The sequence below is a fragment of the Charadrius vociferus genome, unplaced genomic scaffold, assembly GCF_000708025.1.
Source record: "Charadrius vociferus isolate BGI_N301 unplaced genomic scaffold, ASM70802v2 scaffold70, whole genome shotgun sequence".
In the NCBI taxonomy this organism is placed as follows: Eukaryota; Metazoa; Chordata; class Aves; order Charadriiformes; family Charadriidae; genus Charadrius; species Charadrius vociferus.
Genome location: NW_009646851.1, coordinates 3,248,655 through 3,270,860, shown reverse-complemented (window position 1 = coordinate 3,270,860; position 22,206 = coordinate 3,248,655). Strand labels below are relative to the sequence as shown.

At 37.6% G+C, this 22,206-nt stretch overlaps 1 protein-coding gene across 1 annotated transcript in view; it reads right to left on the bottom strand.

Annotated features, from left to right (window-relative positions):
- The window catches only part of SKIV2L2 (superkiller viralicidic activity 2-like 2 (S. cerevisiae)), a 51,730-nt gene that overhangs the window by 13,788 nt on the left and 15,736 nt on the right, over nucleotides 1-22,206 (bottom strand). The window contains exons 15-19 of the mRNA XM_009894226.1: nucleotides 22,085-22,186; nucleotides 19,633-19,758; nucleotides 5,322-5,472; nucleotides 3,310-3,482; nucleotides 2,942-3,010 (exon numbers count right to left, since the gene is read on the bottom strand). Of these exons, the coding sequence (XP_009892528.1) occupies nucleotides 2,942-3,010; nucleotides 3,310-3,482; nucleotides 5,322-5,472; nucleotides 19,633-19,758; nucleotides 22,085-22,186 (621 nt within the window). The remainder of the gene's footprint in view (nucleotides 1-2,941; nucleotides 3,011-3,309; nucleotides 3,483-5,321; nucleotides 5,473-19,632; nucleotides 19,759-22,084; nucleotides 22,187-22,206) is intronic.

Here is a 22,206-nt window from a genome sequence, read left to right as displayed (position 1 = left end):
TTTCAACCCTTGTTTTCTTGTTTTTCCCCCAATTCCCCTTCCCAGGTGGGGAGGGCTCATTGGGTGATAGAATAATTGTCTAAACGACAAGTTGTTGTGGGTTTCTCAAACCATAACAGTTAATCTCTCTAAGTTTATGTATACCAATGGCTTTGAGACAATGCTGACCAAACATGACTTAATCTAGAACTGCTTTTTGAATGTGTACTGTTTCCTTCAATGGGTTTTCTACAGCATTTTAGGTACCAAACCCTTGAACAGGAATAGCCATGTTTTTATATGCAAGAGTAAAAGGAGGCTAGAATACCCTGTAAAAATTTGTTAGTCACAGATATCTCTGTCATATAAAGTTTGAATGATCCTTTGATTCATGCTGCATCAATTCACATGCCTCAAGGATAAAATTTTGCCCTCTTCAGCAGAATATTGCATGATTAAGTGTATTCCAAGGATTTTAGATTTGCCCTGAAACATATTACTTCATGTGCCTGGGAACAAAACAATATAAGACAGCTGATCATATCTGCAAATCAAGAAATATCGCACAGATAACAAATGCAGATTCCCAGATTAATAAGATCAGACTCACTGAAAATTCAATGACTGGGACACAGCACTAAAAACAGTGTTTATGTAGTAAACATTATAAATAAACATGAACAGGTAACTACGTAAATTTAAGTTTAATATACAAGGATTATAAATCATCTAAATAATGAAGACAAAATTCCAGCATTTCAAATTCTAATATCAATAACTGTTAACAGACAAATATTTGATGTCTAGAATCACGGATCAGATGACAATACAGACTGTAAACAGCACAACAATAAAACTAGCATACTGCTGGCACAAACTAGTGGAAATAAAATTTCTTACTCAAAAATACTTGGGTTTTTTTATGAATTCCAAACAAATAGTTACTTGCTGCCTACTATACTGTACAATATATAGCACCAACCACTGCTGGAAATAAATTCTTCTGTCTACTGTAATTCAGGATAAAGTGTTATTTGCATTCACAATTTTGTGGAACACTGCATTGTGAAATTATGCTGGAAAAACATCTAAATATAATTAACAGTGAACATAACTGACAATGACTCATGACTCATGGTTTTGCTTTCACATTGCAACAGAATTACTCAGTGAAATACAGACATACTGTAACCCTAAATATCAATCTTAATTACATATATTCCTCACTAGAAAAAGGACTTCATTAGAAACTATGATACAGTGAAGAAAAATTTACAACTAAAGAAAAACTAGTAATATAGACTAAATTCAACAGTATTTCTAGAATAAAAGCCAAAGAACGGTCCCAGCTGAGAAGTGCATGAAGGTTTAAAGACATGGCATAACAGTGATGTACTTCAGCATAGTATTGGAAATACATCACTATTAAGTATATTACTATATTAAACAGTAATGGGGGAATGCATCGTTATCCCAGAACAAAAATGCATTGATTAGACACATTAAAATTGGTAAATAACAGCTTTTTTAAGTCATTAGTTTTGCCTCTGGCTCATAGAAACTAGTCTTTCCATACTGATTTTGAAAGTTACATAGCTTTAAGTCTATTCCATAATTTTCAGCACCTATTGTCATTCTTTCCACAGAACTCAGAAGGAAAAATTCAACCCAGCTGCTAGAATGACTTAATGAAAAAAGTGCTGCTGGAGCCAGAGCCATCTCCTGCAGAACAGACTGTAATGTCAAAGTTAACGTTCAAACCTAAAGGCTTTATACAACAGTGAGAGAGACAGGCTAGATAGGGAAGACAAATGTATATGTGGATAAAATATGACACAGACAGAAGAAATGCATCCAGTGACACAGAAGGTGCCAGTTTTACACAGAAGGCTGGGGTGAGGGGGAAATCTGTTTTACTGCTCATTTGGCTCTATGAAAAACGCAGTCTAGAAGCAAAAGTTTAATCAATAGCAGTGACAGTCCAGTTTTCCAACTTGAAGGAAATGTGACTTTCAAAAGGATGATAGAAAACCAAAACAAAACCTCTTTTAGTAAGTTCTGTATGCACACATTTTTCTCATTTCATCTTTAATGAACAGACATTAGAGAAGCACCAAAAGGTGCCACAACATAAAGGCACCAGCACTTGAAAAAGACAACTTCTCATTTAGACCTAATAATTAATGACAATGGTCTCCTGCCAAAAATTACAGCAAAAATGCTCCCACAGAAAAATACACTTTAAACTTAGGTTTTAATTTAGCCAGCAGAGAAGCCTGTCAAAACATTTCTGAAAGCGAGACCACATCATCATCTCTGTGGAGACCAACTATAAAAATGGATTTTTGGAAGGAAAACCAAATCTGGCTTCTATTGCATCATTGCCCTCGGTATTTTCTTCCACATTTTCCCAAATCCATTTCTATTATTTTGCTCTCTTTGAATTTTAACTTCCTAGCCCTCAACTCTGCAGCAATGTCTCAGAGGACAAGCAATCCCATGCACTAGGTTAGGATGCAAGACACAATTTCCCCGTTTATCTACATAGAGCCAAATGTCTGTCTCCCTATGCTCTTAATCCTCACTTACAGCTCCTATAGATTTTCTGAGAGTAGATAACATCATAACTTTCCCATGAAAAACTTAGTGTAGCACTGTTGGGGATGTTAGTTTGGAAACTTTGTAGCGCCAAGTGTACTTTTGAACTACTTATCCCAGACATAAGCAAGCATTTCCATATGCCAAAAGTTAAAAAATGAACACAGGACTTAGGGTTTGTCTGACCTTCCATAGTTTTTTTTCTTTATACTTTCACCTCAGGAAGGCCTGAGCTTTTCATAAATTTGGGGTGAAAGGAAATTTTTTTGTCTTTGAAAACTACAAAGAAAATAGGAGTTTTATCTTATTTGCAGAAAAAGCAGTAGGGTATATACTTTTCTAATGGTGAGAATGTGTATTTTACCTTAACATTTGATTTCTTAGAGAAATTAACAACCACTCCCCATCCAAAGTCATCACCTTCGTTCTTCACCTGAAAATATTACAAGATGTTATAACATAACCCATGTATAATCACATCTTAGCAAGCATATCTTTTTGTATTTCTGGTATTTACAACAGCAGTCGTGGATTATTGTTCATCATGAAAACAGTATTTCTTTGAATTCATTGTTGAATGTTTAACAAAAACATAACAGAAGTCAAAATTGTTCCTTAGCGGGATCCATGTAATTTTTCAAGATGGTAAACTGGCAGACAGAAATGAACCCTGCAAATTTCACATAAAGGTAGATTTGAAATAAAAACAAAACAAAAGAAAAATCAAATTACCTTTACCAGTCTTCCTGGCTGTAGAAAGGGCAAGCAATACTTTGGTTTGTGAACATATTCTTCAATCTCTTTGCCCAGTTTTGCAAGCTGCTGTCGGATTTTGTAATATATGACCACATTCTCTTCATTGGGAATTGCTATTTTGTTGTACTGTCCTTCCAAATTATTCACTCCTATAATAAAAAGTACAAGCTCATGGAAATGAGTAACTTCACAGATTTAGAAATCAATGTTTCACATCTACATAACTAGTATTTTGTCACCATGTTTGGCATTCATTTTCCATTTACAATAATCCGTTCTCTGGAAAGCTAGAAATCTATATATGTGTCCATTAAATTTTATTCATAGAAAATTAAATATTGATACTAATGTGTTTTTTTTTTTAAATAAACAAGCTTGAGAAAATGGAGAAGGCTAGATCCCCAGTTGTCCAGGAATCACTGATTTCGGGTTGTACATAAGTCCCACAAAAACTTGCAATGATTTGTAAGAGGGCATTCACTACATACCAGTGCTCTTCTACTTCCTTCCATGAAAATAAGATTGCTTAATGACAGCTTCTAACAAGATGTCTTGTAAGAAGGGGGAAGTTATTAGAAGATGTTCTAATAACTAACCTGTTTTAGGCTCTGATTTAATCAGTTGGAAATCAGTATTTTCTTCCTTGAACATTTTTACACCTTATTTAGGCAAATCACTTTTTATGATTAGCGACACGGTTCATTCTCTCACACTGGTAATAGCACTAGTAAACATAAACACAGGACACATTACAAAGATCTTTTTCCTCTCTACTAGCTCACCTCCTTGCGTGTTATTTGAATTAATATGGATGACTCAGAAATCCCAGTTCACTGGGACTTGACACACAGCTCAGGGAAATGTTCCCTATTTTTAGCTGCCAACTTTTTAAAGAAAAAAGCTAGCAAGCCATACTCATGGCATACTTCCCTCCTTGACCTAAACAACCATTTCTCTCCTTTGTGTTTTTAATTGCAGCTGAAGCAATGACAAAATTCTAATGCCCAGTATGGCACCTAAAGAAAAAATGACCAAGAAATATGAAAAATGTTCTTCCACTCCATTTCTCTATTTAAACAGCAATGCTGGAATGCCAGAATGAAGATCTAGGCATGCCAACTGGAACAGGAGGTTCTCAGGAAATACATACTATATTTGAATACTACTGTCTTAAATACTGCACCTGCAAACTAACAGAACCCTGCAAAATGAAACCAACCCCCCCCCCCCCCGCATGTCTATCAAAGCTACACGCACACGCAGTTTCTCTTAATATTCAATTAACAAATGAAGAAATGAACTGCTCATTCATCAGTGGCAAAGGAAGTGGTTACCTCTCGTGTTCTTAACATTCTTTGGGGTTAAGTTTTGAAAGAGGCCTTACTCTCAAGCACTGGCTGAGATCTTTGGAAACTGACTTTGGCTCATGAAAACACACTATTTAAAGATCATGGCTCAAAATCTAGTTACTCAGTGGAGTGCAAATAATGTCTCGGTCCCCTCTGAATTTTGCTTTGCATTTTAATTAAAGATTTTTTCTACACAACTTGGAATGCCATGTGCCTGAGCTCTTTTCAGAGATTGTAATGATATATTAATATTATCTTTCTTTTAGCTAAGTTCTGAATAACAAAAAGGAACACTTTTCTTCTCTGCACCTTTAACAAGCTGTAAGAAAATTTAAATTGTTTTTCCTTCTTCCTGTCCTACTGTTTAGCAATGTGGCAACCATTCTTGTCTGACTCAGAAAGGAAAGCTCTTTTCACAGATTGACAGTGCATATCAATATAGATCCTAAGAACAAGAGGAAATTACTCTTCCTGAAATTATAACATACGAGCAAATGGTGTAGTGGCAACTGTTGGCGGGGAAGACAAGAACTGCACCAGTATAAACTGCTATAAGCATAATGAAATGTAACTACCCAGTCTCACAATGCAGCACCTTTTATACTGACTCTCATGAGTACAGCACAGAGTAATACTTACTTTCTACTATTTCTGGAATAGTTCTGTAATGTTGGAACTGATAAAAGGATTTTTCTAACATGTATTCAGGGTTAATTTCCTCTACGCGAAGCAAGTTCAATACCATGTTGTACGTCAGGTGGAATGCACTGTTTAAAGGATCAGCTGAACCCTGAAAAATATCCAAGAACACTGTCCAGTTAAAAAAATGTTAACCGCAGCATGTAAGAATATATCAAATAAATCATGATGCAGTGTTTCATAGGAGGAGCTGCTTTGATGGGAAGCACAACTTGTCTTGAATTTACATTACCTGTCTCACCAAATCCTAGGCAATTTTATTATGCTTAACATGTAACAGCATTTATATGTCTCACCATATCTACAGTTATACTACGATATTATAAATTAAATCTGAATGAAAAGTTCAGATAACAAACTTAGATCTTTCCTATAGACAATTATTTGGATTCCATTATTTTGACTGGAAAAAGGGAGACATTACACCCATTTTTAAAAAGGGTAGAAAGGAGGACCCTGGGAACTACCAACCTGTCAGCCTCCTCCGCTGCCTGGCAAGATCATGGAGCAGATCACAGAATCACAGAATGGTCAGGGTTGGAAGGGACCTCTGGAGATCATCTAGTCCAACCCCCCTGCCAGAGCAGGGTCACCTACAGCAGTTGCATAGGATGGGATCCAGGTGGGTTTGAATGTCTCCAGAGTGGGAGACTCCACCACCTCTCTGGGCAGCCTGTGCCAGTGCTCTGCCACCCCCAAAGTAAAGAAGTCCCTCCTCATGTTTAGATGGAACTTACGTTCAAGTTTGTGCCTGTTACCTCTTGTCCTGTCACTGGGCACCACTGAAAAACAACTGTTCCCATTCCCCTGGCACACTCCCTTTAAGTATTTATAAGCATTGATAAGATTCCCCCTCAGTCTTCTTTTCTCTAGACTAAAGAGACCCAAGTCCCTCAGCCTTTCCTCCTGCGAAAGATGCTCCAACCCTCTAATCATCTTCGTAGCCCTTTGCTGGATCCTCTCCAGCAGATCCCTGTCTTTCTTGAACTGGGGAGCCCAGAACTGGACACAATATGACGTTCACACAATATGTGAAGCTATGCTAAGGCACAATGAGATGTGGCCTCACCAGGGCAGAGTAGAGGGGGAGGATGACCTCCCTCGACCTGCTGGCCACACTCTTCTTGATGCACCCCAGGATGCCATTGGCCTTCTTGGCCGCCAGGGCACATTGCTGGCTCATGGTCATCCTGTTGTCCACCAGGACTCCCAGGTCCCTTTCCACAGAGCTGCTCTCCAGGAGGTCAGCCCCCAATCTGTACTGATGCATGGGGTTATTCCTCCCCAGATGCAGTACCCTACACTTGCCCTTGTTGAACTTCATAAGGTTCCTCTCTGCCCAACTCTCCAGCCTGTCCAGGTCACACTGTAAGGCAGCACAGCCTTCTGGCGTGTCCACCACTCTGCCCAGTTTTGTGTCATCAGCAAACGTGCTGATGGCACACTCTATCCCTTCATTCAGCTCATTGATGACTACATTCAACAGGACTGGACCCAGTACTGACCTCTGAAGGACACCACTTGTTACTGATCTCCAACTAGGTTCTGCACCACTAACCACAACTCTCTGGGCTCTGCCTGCCACTGTTCAATCCACCCCACTGTCCATTCATCTAACCCACACTTCCTGAGCTTGCCTGTGAGGATGATGTGGGAGACAGTGTGAAAAGCCTTGCTGAAGTCAAGGTAGACAACATCCACTGCCCTCCCCTCATCCACCCATCCAGTCACGCCATCGTAGAAGGCAATCAGATTGGGGTGAATCCATGTTGACTACTTCTGATAACCATCTTTTCCTCCAGATGCTTGGAGATGACACCCAGAACAAGCTGTTCCATCATCTTTCCACGGATGGAGGTGAGGCTGATCAGCCTGTAGTTTCCCAGGTCATGCTTCTTGCCCTTTCTGAAGACTGGAGTGACAGTGGCTTTCCTCCAGTCCTCAGGCACCTCACCTGTTCTCCAGGACCTTTCAAAGATGATGATCCTCCTAGAAGCTATGCTAAGGCACATGGAAGACAGGGAGGTGATTCAAGACAGCCAGCATGGCTTCACAAAGGGCAAGTCTTGCCTGACCAACCTTGTGGCCTTCTATGGTAGAGTGACTTCATCACGCACAAGGGAAGAGCTACGGATATTGTCTATGTGGACTTCTGTAAGGTGTTTGACACAGTCCCCCACAACATCCTCTCTCCAAATCAGAGCGGTATGGATTTGATGGGTGGACTGTTCGATGGATATGGAATTGGTTGGATGGTTGCATCCAGAGGGTAGTGGTCAATGGCTCAATGTCCAGCTGGAGATCAGTGACAAGTGGTGTTCCTCAGGGGTCCGTATTGGGACCAGTATGGTTTAGTATCTTACTAAACAGCAAAACAGTGAAATTTGGTGTTTTTTCAAAACAAAATTTCCAAGTGGAGACTCAAAGAGGTCTGGACTTACAAGAAATCTAGAAAAGGCATAGAGAGAAAAATAGTAAGGTCTGCTAAAAATACTACTATATCACTGAAGACACTAGCAATCCACTGTGTCGGATAATGAGGAACAAAATGGCAAGTGATACTTAATCTAAAAGTATATTATAAGAAGAGGAAGTGCAATGGTTTGCAATGGTTTAGTATTTACTGTTTCTTAAAGAGTGACCTATACATGAAATAAGGGATTTACTAAACAAGTGTTGTCATTTCAATAAAGCATGTGAGAAAATTCACTTATGATTAAACATGTTGAATTAGTAACAACTAAAACAGGTAACAAGAAAATGAGGATGCTTTTATTTCATATTTTTCATGCAACTATATGATTGCTGAAAGTTCAAGATACTCTATCAGACATTTTAGAAGCTCAGAAAGGGCTGACACTGGGAAACACGCTCCTCTACACTTCCTTTTAAGCTAAAGATTTGCTTTACCGAAAACCAATTATACTGTATCCTTTTGCAACTCATATCTTTGCCTTTTGCTATACAGGAGCATATCTGGCAGAGATATTCCCTCATCATACATAATAAAAAAATAAATGGCTATTGACAAAATAACTGATGATTAGTTTATACATGCAAATTCTGAAATTCAGATAAAGTGCTCTCCTAGATCAAGCTAAGTCTAATGCATTTTAAATTACATTACCAAAATATACACATTTTTATTTCAATTTTAAATGTACAGCCAGGAATTCTGATACTACATCCATTGATGCACTGATGTCAGATTTAATAAGAGGCAGTTTTAATTTAAGACTCCTTCAGATGTAGGAGATTTAAGAATACTGTAATCCTGTTTGCTTTATATGAGATACAGAGCCTTATGAGATTATCTTCCAAGTGCCAGAATCCTACACATTTATTTCATTTCAGAAAAAAACCCAGCTGTTACAGAGAAGCCTTCAGCAAATGTTTATACTAAGAAAGTACCAACATGAATACACGTAAAACAAGTTTAAGATAAATCATATAGCCTAACATTTTGCTCTCCATGGCCAGAGACTCAGTCATTCTAGCTTACATCTGTAAGTAGATCATAAATACACATGTAGGTTTTCACCTCAAGTGATGCATCACAGACCAAAAATACCTCTTAAATTAGATCATGTCAGTTCTGAAATTACCACAAATGGGTTTCTACTAACAGAAATGTGTCAATAAGTACAACATCAACAGCTGAACCACAACGCACAGAGGAAAGCGTAAGTTTCTACAGATGCCTCTGGTATGATACACCAAAGAAAGATGAGCTAATTTCTGTTGCTGATGCTAACCAATGTATAACACAGCTTTTTCCTTAGACCTGATAAAAGGATTACATACCCAAGGTCTTGTCTATTTTTCTAACTATATCAGTTATTCTAGGAAAGAGAAATTACCACTCCCTAAAAAACTTGCTTCTCTACAACAGAGAATGCCATTTAAAGAATGGCATTTACTAAAGAACGGCACAACAATTATGCCAGTGTCAGCTAATGGTGGGTCAGATTCTTTCCTACAGCAACACCCACTGCTGTACCCAGGCACCAACTAAAGCAGCTGGCATACACCCACCTGCTGGCTACAGCTCACTGGCGTATCTACAGCCCAGTAGAGATCTGGCAAAATGCTGCTGTGACTGCTCCAATCACACTATGAGCCCCTCTTTCCATTCCTGACAATGTTACATAGCTTTACAGCATAACTTAGCTGTGCGCTTGCAAGATTATCAAGTATTTGAAAGAATAAAATCGTGTCACAGTCTCACTTAAATGCCATCATAAAGCGAGAAAACAATGAACTTTATACAACATATGTACAGAACATGCCAAGAAACACCAAACAATCCCTGCAGATACACTTTAAAGGCTTTTTAAAAATCAGCACAGTTGAATTGTGAAGGAGTGATTTAAGAACAAACTAAAAACCTCACCTATTTCAAAGATTATATAAAGCAGACTTATTTGAAAGGCTGCATTTGAACAAGTTGCTGATGTGGCAACTTTTATTTTAAACACATAATCAGCATTTTACAATTTGAAAATAAAATCATTCTATTAAGACAAAGCAGTTAAAATACGAATCCTGTTTTGGCAAAATCTGTGAATTGTTCCTGTTCCTGCACTTCATAAACACATCTTTATCCAAGTTTCAGAAATTCCTTTTTTCTCAGTGTTGTTCTCTAAGCAATACTACATTCGAAATCAAAAAGTCTGAGCAGCTTATTTTTTCTGAAAACTGGACCTGTTACTTTTCCAAATTAACTAGCTATAGTAGCTTTATTGTATTACATCTTCAGCACATCCAGTGAATTCTGCAGCGTGCATTAGTCTCTACTGACTACCCCAGGCTATCAACAAGACTTACATCTAACAGGCATCAATCACCTGGATGCCCTTGCTTCACAATACATGAGTAGACCTTTTCTCGCAAATTATAGATTGGCATGATCACTGAAGAGGCCATTAGTGGTTACCTAAAGACACCTGTCAGATACATATGGTGGAGGGAAGGGAAGAACAGGAGGGGAGGAAACAGGATATATTACTGACAGGAAAATGGAAAAGGTGGGCCTTCCTTTCCTAAATTGCTCTTGAAGAGCCTACACAGTATAAAGTGTTCAACTACCCTGGATTTTGCTTGCTGATAAGATATAATACGAGGCATATCAGTTTAACTTACATTTTCCCCGTTATGCTTCCTTCTCTTACAGTCCCTTTCTCTGCACAAGTCCTGTGCCACCACCTTCCAGATCGATTCCTTTTCTTGCTTACTTTCTTAAAAATATTGTGAAGCATGTGCATGACATTTAGCTCAACCTCTACCATAGATCCTCCTGTCAGAATTCATCAACCTTCTCTTTGACAAGCTAGGGCACGCAATCGCCTGCTTCAAATTCTCTCAGTCTCTGAGGAAGCCTCTCCCTTGTCTCCAGAGAAAAAGCTCCATATTAGAGAAAGGAAGAACCACCAACTACTCATGCAGAAGATCAGGCGAAAGCCTAACTGATCAGAGCTGCAAAAAAAGTTGATGAGAAAGACTGCCCTGAACACATGTCAAGAAGTCACTTTCAAACACACACTGTGTCCATGACTTTATTGTTGTTGTTGAATTACCATCCCTCTCCTCTGGCGTCCTTTCTGCAAGTAATCCTCCCACTCATCCCTTCAAAGAGGGCAGTCCCCCCACCCCAAATCTTCAATACACAGTAGCAACAGATTTGTTTCTGAGTACTTTAAAAAAAAAGCAGAACTATTTTGCAAGCTTTTTTATCCCTCTGTATACAAACTGCTTGGATACATGAGAACAGCCTGGATATATCAACTAAAGTTCTCAGAAATTAATGACCTACTTTGTGCACTTGCAACCACTTCACTTCTTGAGAAATTTTAAGCCAACTTACCAACCCTTTCAAGTTTTCCAAGATTTGGGTTGCAAAAGAATGATTGGTTTAAGCCGATGTTAAAAACCAAGAACGTGACCATAAACAACTCACTACAGAAATAATTTAGTTAAGAACTATCTGAAAACTACAGCTGCTATACATTGTGCCCTGTTTAACTGCCAATCATTTCAGAATGGAGCTCTTCTTAACACAATCAAATCATCCAACAGGGCATTCAGCATTTTCTAGTCCTACCATTTCTTGCCCGCACAAACTACAAAGATATAAGGACTGGGGAGGAGGAAGATTAGTGTCTGGAACTGATATTCATAGGGGTTTTTTTTTTTCACTTTTTTTTTTAATTGCTGTTAAGACTTGGAAGCTTTGTCTAAACCAGAGATGCAAGAGCTGTCATTGCTGCATTATGGCACGTAGTGTTGAGCAAGACGTACATTTGGTAAGGGTTACTCTCTCTGTTCTCTCTTACAGTGGGAGAAAAATATTTACATTTTCAAAACTGTTCCCATGCAGAGAGGAACAAATTTTGCACATAACTTTCTTGGTCTCCAGCCTCTCAAGGAAAACGTGTACAAAGCCTTCACAAGGAACAAAAGATCACAAACACTGTCTGAAACTAACTCACAGGGACACTACAAGCTAACAAAGATGAAAGAGGTAACTTCCAAAGCAACAATAAAGTATCTTTCATAATGACACAAATGAGATACACTACGGGACATATTTTATGCCATTTGGTCCACCGACAGTTTCATTTGCTTACCAGTGTTTCCAGAAATAAGCTGGATGAATGAGTTTCCAAAAAAGAAACAAAGAACCTCTTTACAAAAAGAGCAAAGAACAGAACACACAGATGATATTTAAGAGGTCTCCCAGTTGCTTCATCACAAGGGTGAAATAAGTACACTTGTCTGTCTGTAACAGTCACCATTAGGAATTTCTATGAAAAACCTCATTAAATAAAAATGCAAGTGCCTGCTTGATGCATCTGTAAGACAAACACCTTTAGTGAAATGTTAATTAACAGCACATACTTTTTCCACTAAACGAATAATCAGATCTCTCTCAGAAATATCTAAAACAACTTTGCAGTTACACTGATAACAGGATTATCCTGAGCTACATTACCATGACCATAAAACCAATAAAAACCCCTCTGTAGGGTTATTTTTAACAGACAATGGTAAGCAGTTGTTTTAAGCACAATTTTATTACCAATCTGGCTCACTGCTTTGGCCCAAAAGAACTGCACCAACACAAAGAGGAGCCACTGTGGGTGGCAAAGGACGGCTTTAGCAGGCTGTGCCGATGAAAATACCTCAGGCTTGGATTTCACAAATGCTCCAGTTGTAATAAGAGACATAACAGGAAAAAAAAAAGTATCTCGATTTCTCTCGCATGCAACTACCACCATCTGAAGTTAGTTCCGAATAACTGAACTTTTCAGTCATTTACCCTCTCTAATACCGTATCTCCTACCATCATAACTATCCTTAGTTTTACTTCAAGCTGGTAACTCCAAGTTCTGTTCTTCCCCTGAGACTTTCATCTTCTTTCTGAACTGAACACAGAAAAATAAACAAAAAAACCCTACACACTTGTACCAAGGCATCCCAACTTAACAAAGCAATATTTAAAACATCAAGCAAATATTTTATACAACACAAATATCATACTTTAACCTAAAAATTCAAAAATTGGCCCTCCCCAAACCAGGATCATAGCACTGCTACATGAATTGCTCTAAAGAGAACACAAATGGATGGCGAAAGGAAAGGTAATTTAACATGCATTCAACACCATACTGTGCAACTATTCTTTTGGATTTAAGCTGGCCTGGTAACACTATAACTGTATTTGCATAATACATTTGAGAGAATAATTTTGCTCCTTCTAAGTTGGATAGACTCAAAGAAAGCCAAAATAGAAAAAAAAAACCAACCAAACAGTATCTGTATCTGCACTCAGAAGCTAGCTGCAATCCTCAACACACTTTGGGTTCAGATTTGCTATTTCAGGTACCAGGTCAGTGATGCGACAATTTCCAATTTCAGTAAATATGCAGTATGTTTTAACCTAAAGGAAATGTATTTCCCTAGCAAAGACTATATACTTTCACAAAAAGATAACAGAAAAATAAATAAAAAAAAAGGAACTTTGTCTTCTGTTCATCTCACACTTACCATCTTTGTTTTAAGAAGACAAAAAAAAAAAGCAGCTTAATAAGTCAAAATGCATTTATATTTGTAGTGATGTATTTATCAAAGTAAAAGAAAATTTCTCAAAAATCTGTCAGTTGGGGGGAAATTGCTTTCCACAAACCGACCTAATGAACTTCAAGTAACTTGTGGCATTAACAAGCAGCAACCACAATTAATAAATAATACCAGTTAGCTTAGTCCTACTGGGTCTGGAAAATCTTGAGGTGAAGTTCAAGAGTGACTAACCATTTTACACACCATCTGATGCACTCCAACTTCCCACATTTTGGTTGCAAACATTAGGAAGAAGAACTATTTATTTGCTGCTCTCTTCTATCTGCTAGCTGGCATCTACAAAACTGTGACCATGTCCATGATAGTATGTGAATATCTGTTTCCCTTACAACAGCTTAGTTCTGTCCATGATTGCATCCTAAAATCTTGTTGATTTTAAGAAGATTTTAAACTACGGTAAGAAGTTAAGTACCGTCCCAAATTGAAGCCTGGAAAATTTCTGTAGTGCAAGGTTCATAAGAACAAGAAAAGTTTGGCAGTTTACAATACAAAATTCACATTAAAATTATTTTTATCTAAGTTTTGATAAAGTATCCAAAATGTTTGTTTTACTGAGATTCTCATCTACGTCCCAACTGTAGATTGGAAACAACATTATACTGTCCTCCAATCATTAGTGACAATCTTTTTGCAACAACTTTTGCAACAAGTGTTAGCATCACCCTCCAGCTGAAGTCTATTTCTCTCCCAAACTAGGCTTTGGTAAATTTCTCAAATCGCAAGGCATTTATTTTTTTTCCCGTATGAGTAAGCTTTAAGTCAAACCAAAGTACAATAGTATAACTAAGCTGACATATTAAGTTGATGTTTGAAGAGGGACTGAACGCTGATGAGACAGCCTCGCTAGATGGCTTCACCTACTGTCTCGTGCATAGTCCCAAACAACATAATTAAATGGAGAGCTGTTATTCACTACTCACTCACAAGTTATGGGAAATTAACTGAAATACCAGCTTGCTTCTCTAGAAATATCTTTAAAGCATTTGGGGAAAAGTAAATGGAAAATCTGCACACAGTACAGTTTTAAAAGAGGTGGACGATCAGCAGTACTAAAGATTCTGTGGAGCCTTTATCATAAAAGTGAAGTAGTAACCCATATCATTCCATACCAGTTTCAGTACAAGCCACCACGTTTTGCACACAAAACATTATTCATAGACACTGTATCAGGATACCCTCTTGCCAAAGAAGCTTGTGCGGCAATTTTGCCAAACACCGCACTAAACAACTGCTACTCGAGGTGCAATCATATGCCAGCCTGCATATGATTGTACCTCGAGTCGTATGTGATACATGGCAGATGATTAAAACACACTGCCAGCAGCGCCCTGTTTTTGCCTTCTGTGGCAGCCATGCACAGCTAACGAGCTCTGCTTCTTCACTTCAGACAGTGCTAACCATTTCATTTGCGAAAACGACATCTGCTGATGTTCTATTCACATGCTTCTTGCCTGACCATACAGTAAAAATTCAGTACCATTTTTAAGAGCAAAATGAGAACTTAGTGTCACTAACAGAACACGTCTTACGACTTGAAAAAAACCTCCCATTCACTGGAAGGGTTTTCTATGTATTAGTGAAAGGAGACCATCTGAACAAAAACACACTAATAATTTCAAGAGTATGATGTTAATGAATATGGGTATTTTAAAGAGTAACAAAGACTAACAACAGTTTTGGACTGTCCTAAATTTACCTAACAACAACAACAACAAAAAAGCACCCAAAACCCCAACCACTCAAACAACACAATCTACACTTTTACATTAGGTAATTTTTGAAGTTTTACTATTTTTCTACCCAATTCAAGATCGTATACACCCATATTTATTTTAAAACACAGAAATACCAATACAGGAGCAGACCCATGACCTATCAGTCAATACCAGACAAGCCAAAAGAAGGAACAGGCAACCTCACAGTCAAAGATTACAGGAGCTACTTTTGCATAAAAGAGTATTTCTTTCCTACACATTAACTATTGTTTTTCCTGAATGCTGATTTATCACTTTTTTTAATAGTATTACGTAACTACAGCGTTCCTCACAACCTTGGGCAAGAGTTTTAGTTGCTTGTTACACTTTCTATATTAGAAATCCACACAAAACTACACTGGTGCCCAAGGCCTATTATTAATTCCTTTTGCAGACAGGTAGCTATGCTTATGCAAAAGTACCAAATTCCAGCAATTTTACTAAATAGCTCCTGTTCCAGAAACTTCCTCTTCTAGCAATTGAAGCTTCTCATCACCTCCTCACCATTTCCAATCTTACATTTATTCCCAATCAGCATAAAGGTATGTATTTTTACATAAATATTGCTTTTCATGCTAATACAATTTTCTTTGTACTACAGAGCCTGGAAGGAACAGTCATACGTGTTACATGGCAGATGATTAAAACACAAAATATGTAATGATGCTGCCTCAATTATAAGGGAAAGATGATTTGCTCTTTCAATACTAAGAATCTTTCCAACAACTGCACAGCGGTCATATGAGAGCTGTGCAAACAGGCAGGAAGTTAAAGAGAAAAGTTTTAAACTCTTAATTGCTATCCTGTTCATTTGCCTCATAAACTAAAACAACCTAAGAGTCAAAATAAAATACAACAAGACCAGACAGATTTCTAATCGCAGTATACAGGTCAAATAAACACAGTACGGCCAACTCTATATATGAAGGCCCTGCCAAGAAGCCAGATGTAGCTAGCTAGTGGAATACCTCCTACAGCCCGGATCAGGCTACTTTACGTCCATATGCAAATGACAAGGAAATCATAATACTGTGCATTTTATCTGGCTAGATGAATGTTTTCTTTCAATTTTTCAGTCCATCTAACATCTCCTGTGAAGGAAACAGCAGATACAAACAAGTGATAAACTCAAGTTCAAGGCTCAAAAAACTACTTATATTAGCCCGTTTCCTTTCATTATACAAACATTCATTTCTGTAACATAATGAGCTTAAGATTTTTGTCTTTTGGACACATTAACAGATTACCACTGTGCAGTAATTCAACTGTCTCCGTAGGATACATGCTTGTAACATGGCTAAATTCCAACTAGAGAGACACTGCTCTGGTTTCAAAGGCCATCTAGTGTCAAGGAGAAGCTTTCCACTTCCTACCTAAACTAACACCATGTAGCTAAAGATTTTAATTAAGGAAAAAAAAGATTCCCATCAAATAGTACTACGCAAACATAAAGCTATAATTTACTGTCTTCAGAAAGCTATCCAACAGTATTGTAAGCATTTAGTTTTATAGATTTGTGCAAGTCATCAGTTTACTAAATATTCAGTGATCAAATAAATGCTAAGGATAAACAAAAAAACCTAGTTACACTGCAGAAGACAAGTGTACAGTATTGAGTTTGAGAAATATTTACAAATATCCCTCATAAGAACTCCATCTAAGATTCAAACTTTGAATTCAAGTTTCAAGTACTGTACACAATGTCGCAACGAACAGCGCCGCATCCCAACAGCACAGCTGCAGCAGTACTGCTGGTACTGAAACACACTCAAAGCTCTCACTTCACTGATGGCAGTGTTAGCCAGCTGATACCATTATTCCTGGATGTTTTGCTCTAGCATTCAGGAAATGGTTTGGATCATACTTGCATTAGGGTTGAAGAGCTACGATAAAAATGTCCTATGTAAGTGTCCTATCATTCTCAATATGGCTAATTTATTTCTTCTGAAGTTTTCACTATAAATCTTTAGCTTATCCTGGAGCAAAGCCACAATACTTGATGTGGCAGCAAAATACCGTCCCAAGACATGATAGTGATCCTTACTACAGACAAACACTGTCAGTCAGTAAGTAAAACCTAACTCAGACACACTTAACAATGAATACAAAATGTGAATATTGAAGAAAAGTTTGTCTGCATACATTCTTTGCCTATTTTGACATGAATTGTCCCCTATGTGTTTTCTATTTAAAAAGGAAAAGAATGATTTTTATGTGGTACTGCTCACCTCACAAAACATTACTTTCACTGCCTTTTCAGCAATTGGCTGAATAGTTACAGAAGCATCAACACCTTCATTATAGGCCCTTCAGACCTTTTTCAAATAAATCTTCAATTCAGTCCTTGTTCACAAGTGAAATAATGTGGAAAATTAACGAAATACATGGATTTATTTAGATCACTGGAGAAGAACCGAGATATAACATAGAAAGCAAGAAAGTTGCCATGATTTTTCCCTTTTGTTTCCTTATAATTTGGAAGGAATAAAAAAATAAATGAAAGGGCTTATAGTTTCAATAAAAGAAATACTTTTATTTCCTTAAAATCTAGACAAAAAATAGAGATAGTACAAAAAAAGTAAGTGATCTATTTTCTTTTTTGTCTTAATTCATACAGATTGAGTTCTGCAATTCACAAACTACTGAACTTAAACTTAAAAAACCCACTTTCTGAATGGTTGATCTTACTATCTCATAAAGTTTGAAGAGAAATAATTGAAATATCAATTTTTCTTAAGCTATATACAATTATTTCATATAAATTAACCTTTAGGGGATGCTCTTTATAAACTACAGATTGCATGTACAGAAAATTAATGCTATTTGTAAGAACTGTTTTTTTCTTCGCTCATTTTGTATCTCCTGCCATTTAATTTTTCAGCTGTGGAAGTACAAAGGTACAAGGCCTTAATTTAAATAAGCATACCACAAAATTACATCTATTTTTTAAAATAGTCTTAAAAACTCATAAAACCCCAGTTAAAATACTTAGTCTTCATAAATCTCAGAGATGTACACATGCATTAAATGTGCAAATAAACAAATAAATATATGTCCACTCCACTGAGAAAACACAAATCAAATCAAGACTAAAAAAAAAAATTCAAAACCTAATGCTACCAAACATGAATGAGTGCCAGTATTTTCAAAATTTCTTATTTTACTAATTTCTGGTTAGTTAGCCATAATGTAGCATTCATGAAAACTCTGATTTTAAGAAGGTAAATGCTACTGTATATAACAGTGATCTAATGTACATGTTTATTATAAATTAACAGGTCATGCTGACAGAGCAAGATACACAATGAAGAATCCACATCTGCATAACTGGCAGCAGCCATGTACATATTTTTTCCCCTGGTTCTTCATTTGTCTGAACAAAATAGACATATATTGGCAACTGATTTTTTTTTGGCAACAAATACATGCTTTTTATTAACATACCCTGATGCTGACTTAAGGTGATTCCCACAGTTTATACAAACTCTAACAATATTGTAAGTTCAGTCTGAACACAAACGATCTCTTATTTGTACCAAGGCTACAAGCTCCTGAATAGCGTGAAGAGTAATTCCCCAAGTTTTCAATTTTAACATGTGTGCACAATTACCATAAACAGCGATACACATTACAGAATATTATGCTTCATTATGGCGATTTTTGCCACAGAATTTAAAGAGAAGTGTAATGAGTGCAATGTTTTACCTTCAAATTATAAAGAAGAGGGTATTATTGTAATGATCTGTAACAACTTCCATTATAGTTTGGGGAAGCCCTATAATCTAATGCCCATCTCAACCACAACACTGTTTTTTTCAACCTCTTGATTTCCAAACCTCAAAGTTTCCTACAAGCACTACAAATTCCTCCATAGGTAATTTCAGCTCACTGACAGCCATCTCACTATTCTCAATTATCGTATGTACCTCATGTTTTGGATTATTTTGTTCAATTTGTCTATCACACTGAAATGTCCATTACCAAAGTTTTATTTTGCCACAGAACCAAGCCTTTTCCAGTTCAGCAACATCCTTGAACTGACTGTGGTCAGCACAAAATGAACAGAATACTGCAGTAGTAGTGACATCACTAGAAAACAGGATATAATTCTACCTCTTCTCCCTGAGATCACTTTTATACAGAGAAGGATGATACTTGTCTTCTAATTTTGTTTCACAGTAAAACCTCCCATTTTAGTAAGAATTAAGCGAAAGCCCATACTCCTTTTAGGAGCTGTCATGTCCTGCCTGCATGATCTACATACTTTTTATTCCAGGTGTATAATTTTACACATCACATTACTCAAATAAGAATCACCTTAGTGGGGAGGACAAGAAAAAAGTTAACTTCTCTCCTACCTTCAAAAGCTGCTTGCCAATTGTTGGACTCATTTTTTCATCCACCATAAGAATTACTATTCCTCTGTCATCCATACCTCGGCGTCCTGCACGGCCTGACATTTGAATGTATTCACCTGAGGATATCTAGGATAAAATGAGAAAAAACCCAAAACAAACCAAAAACCATAAGAAAAATAGCAAGAACATAAAGAGTGCTATTTACAATTATACAGTAAATGACCACGATGCACAAAAATTAGCAAAGGAGAGTTATCCAAGACATGAACTTTTCACACATTGAATTCATTACTCATAACTGATCACTAAGCTACTAAGATACAAATCCACAACTACGAATAATGTATGTCAGCAGAGAAAGTTAACTAATGCTGCCACAGCTACAGTGATTTCTGTAACAAAGTACATAAGTTTAATAATTCTCCTAATGTCTCATGTGATGGAAGGTTGTTGGGCATGGTGGAGATTATTAAAATACAATACATCTTCAACATACTAATAATGCATCTTCACCATCTTCAAATAACGTATAATTTCATTCAAATTATTCAAATGTAACATTAAAATACTGATACCTAGCAAGGGCAGTATTTCCATGCCTACTAACCGTGAAATTGACGAGGTTATAAAGAAATGGGACATGGACAAGAGCCAGCTATAACTGGTTCCCTATGTCTCAATAAGTTATAAACCAGGACTTTTTTGTCATCTACAGAACATGCATTCCCAACAACTTCCTGAGTTTCACTTTAAGTCAGATCTCAAAAACTACTTAAAGACACTGTGCTAAAACATTTTAACAGCAGGAGTTCCACCTATCTGATACCTCAAAGGTACCTAATTCTCACGTGTATCTTAAAGACATGCAATCAGACTGAGTGAACAGTGCAACCGAACAGCCAAAGACTGAAGAAATGTTTACTTCACAATGCACGTCAAGTCACTTGTCCTGTTTACCGCAATTTTCTCATCTCTGAAAGATGAACCCTGACACTTATTTAGAAAAGTTTTGCTCTAATGACTTGTACACTCCTATTATTATTTACATGTGAATCACATACCTGGTTTTGATGTTTAAAACTTTTAAATTATTTGTTTTCCAGCTGTTTAAGAACCTGTCTCTCCCTCCACACATTTCTGTCTTTCTGTGGGCTACCCAAAATACTCTGCTATAACAGAACAATTAATACCCTCCTGAGGTAAATGATCTCTTTCCTTGGGTCTATCACAATATAAATCTATCACAATAATAATTACAGGCTGGAGAGTTGGGCAGAGAGGAACCTAATGAAATTCAACAAGGGCAAGTGTAGGGTACTGCATCTGGGGAGGAATAACCCCATGCATCAGTACAGGTTGGGGGCTGACCTCCTGGAGAGCAGCTCTGTGGAGAGGGACCTGGGAGTCCTGGTGGACAACAGGATGACCATGAGCCAGCAATGTGCCCTGGCGACCAACAAGGCAAATGGCATCCTGGGGCGCATCAAGAAGAGTGTGGCCAGCAGGTCGAGGGAGGTCATCCTCCCCCTCTACTCTGCCCTGGTGAGGCCGCATCTGGAGTACTGCATCCAGTTCTGGGCTCCCCAGTTCAAGAAAGACAAGGAACTGCTGGAGAGGGTCCAGCAAAGGGCAACGAAGATGATTAGGGGACTGGAACATCTCTCCTATGGAGAAAGGCTGAGGGACTTGGGTCTCTTTAGTCTAGAGAAAAGAAGATTGAGGGGGAATCTTATTAATACTTACAAATACTTAATGGGAGGATGCCAGGGGGATGGGAACAGTCTTTTTTCAGTGGTGCCCAGTGATAGGACGAGGGGTAATGGGCATAAACTTGAACATAGGAAGTTCCATCTTAACATGAGAAGGAACTTCTTTACTTTGAGGGTAGTGGAGCACTGGCACAGGCTGCCCAGAGAGGTGGTGGAGTCTCCCACTCTGGAGACATTCAAAACCCGCCTGGATGCCGTCCTGTGCAACCTGCTGTAGGTGACCCTGCTCTGGCAGGGGGATTGGACTAGATGATCTCCAGAGGTCCCTTCCAACCCTGACCATTCTGTGATTCTGTGATTCTGTGAAATTTAGTGATCATTATGATACGGTACTGAGCCCACTTATTCTACACATTCCTCTGAAACAGAAGAAAATACTTGGGTCTCACAGTTGTGGAGAAGTTGTGCAGAAGTCTTAGTCTAATCCAATGTCCACCACTTACCAGTGTTTGATGCCCTTTTACTGTATCTATTAAAATAAATAATCTCACGCATAATATGAGGAATCTTGTCTTCCAGAGTTTGTGCACTAATTATAAATAGATTAATTAACAAAGAAAGATTTTTGTAAGAAGAAAAATAGTTTCGACTACACTGAAATGGTTATGTCAAGAGTAAATGTAACTCTAATAAGGCTTAAATAATGCAATTCAGTTATTCTACAGAACCTGTTTTTCACTTACCCATCGGAAATCTTTTCCATCAAATTTGCTGGCACTCGTAAATAGCACAGTTCTGGCTGGCATATTAATTCCCATAGCAAAAGTCTCTGTTGCAAATAAGGCCTAAATAAACAGACTAAAGT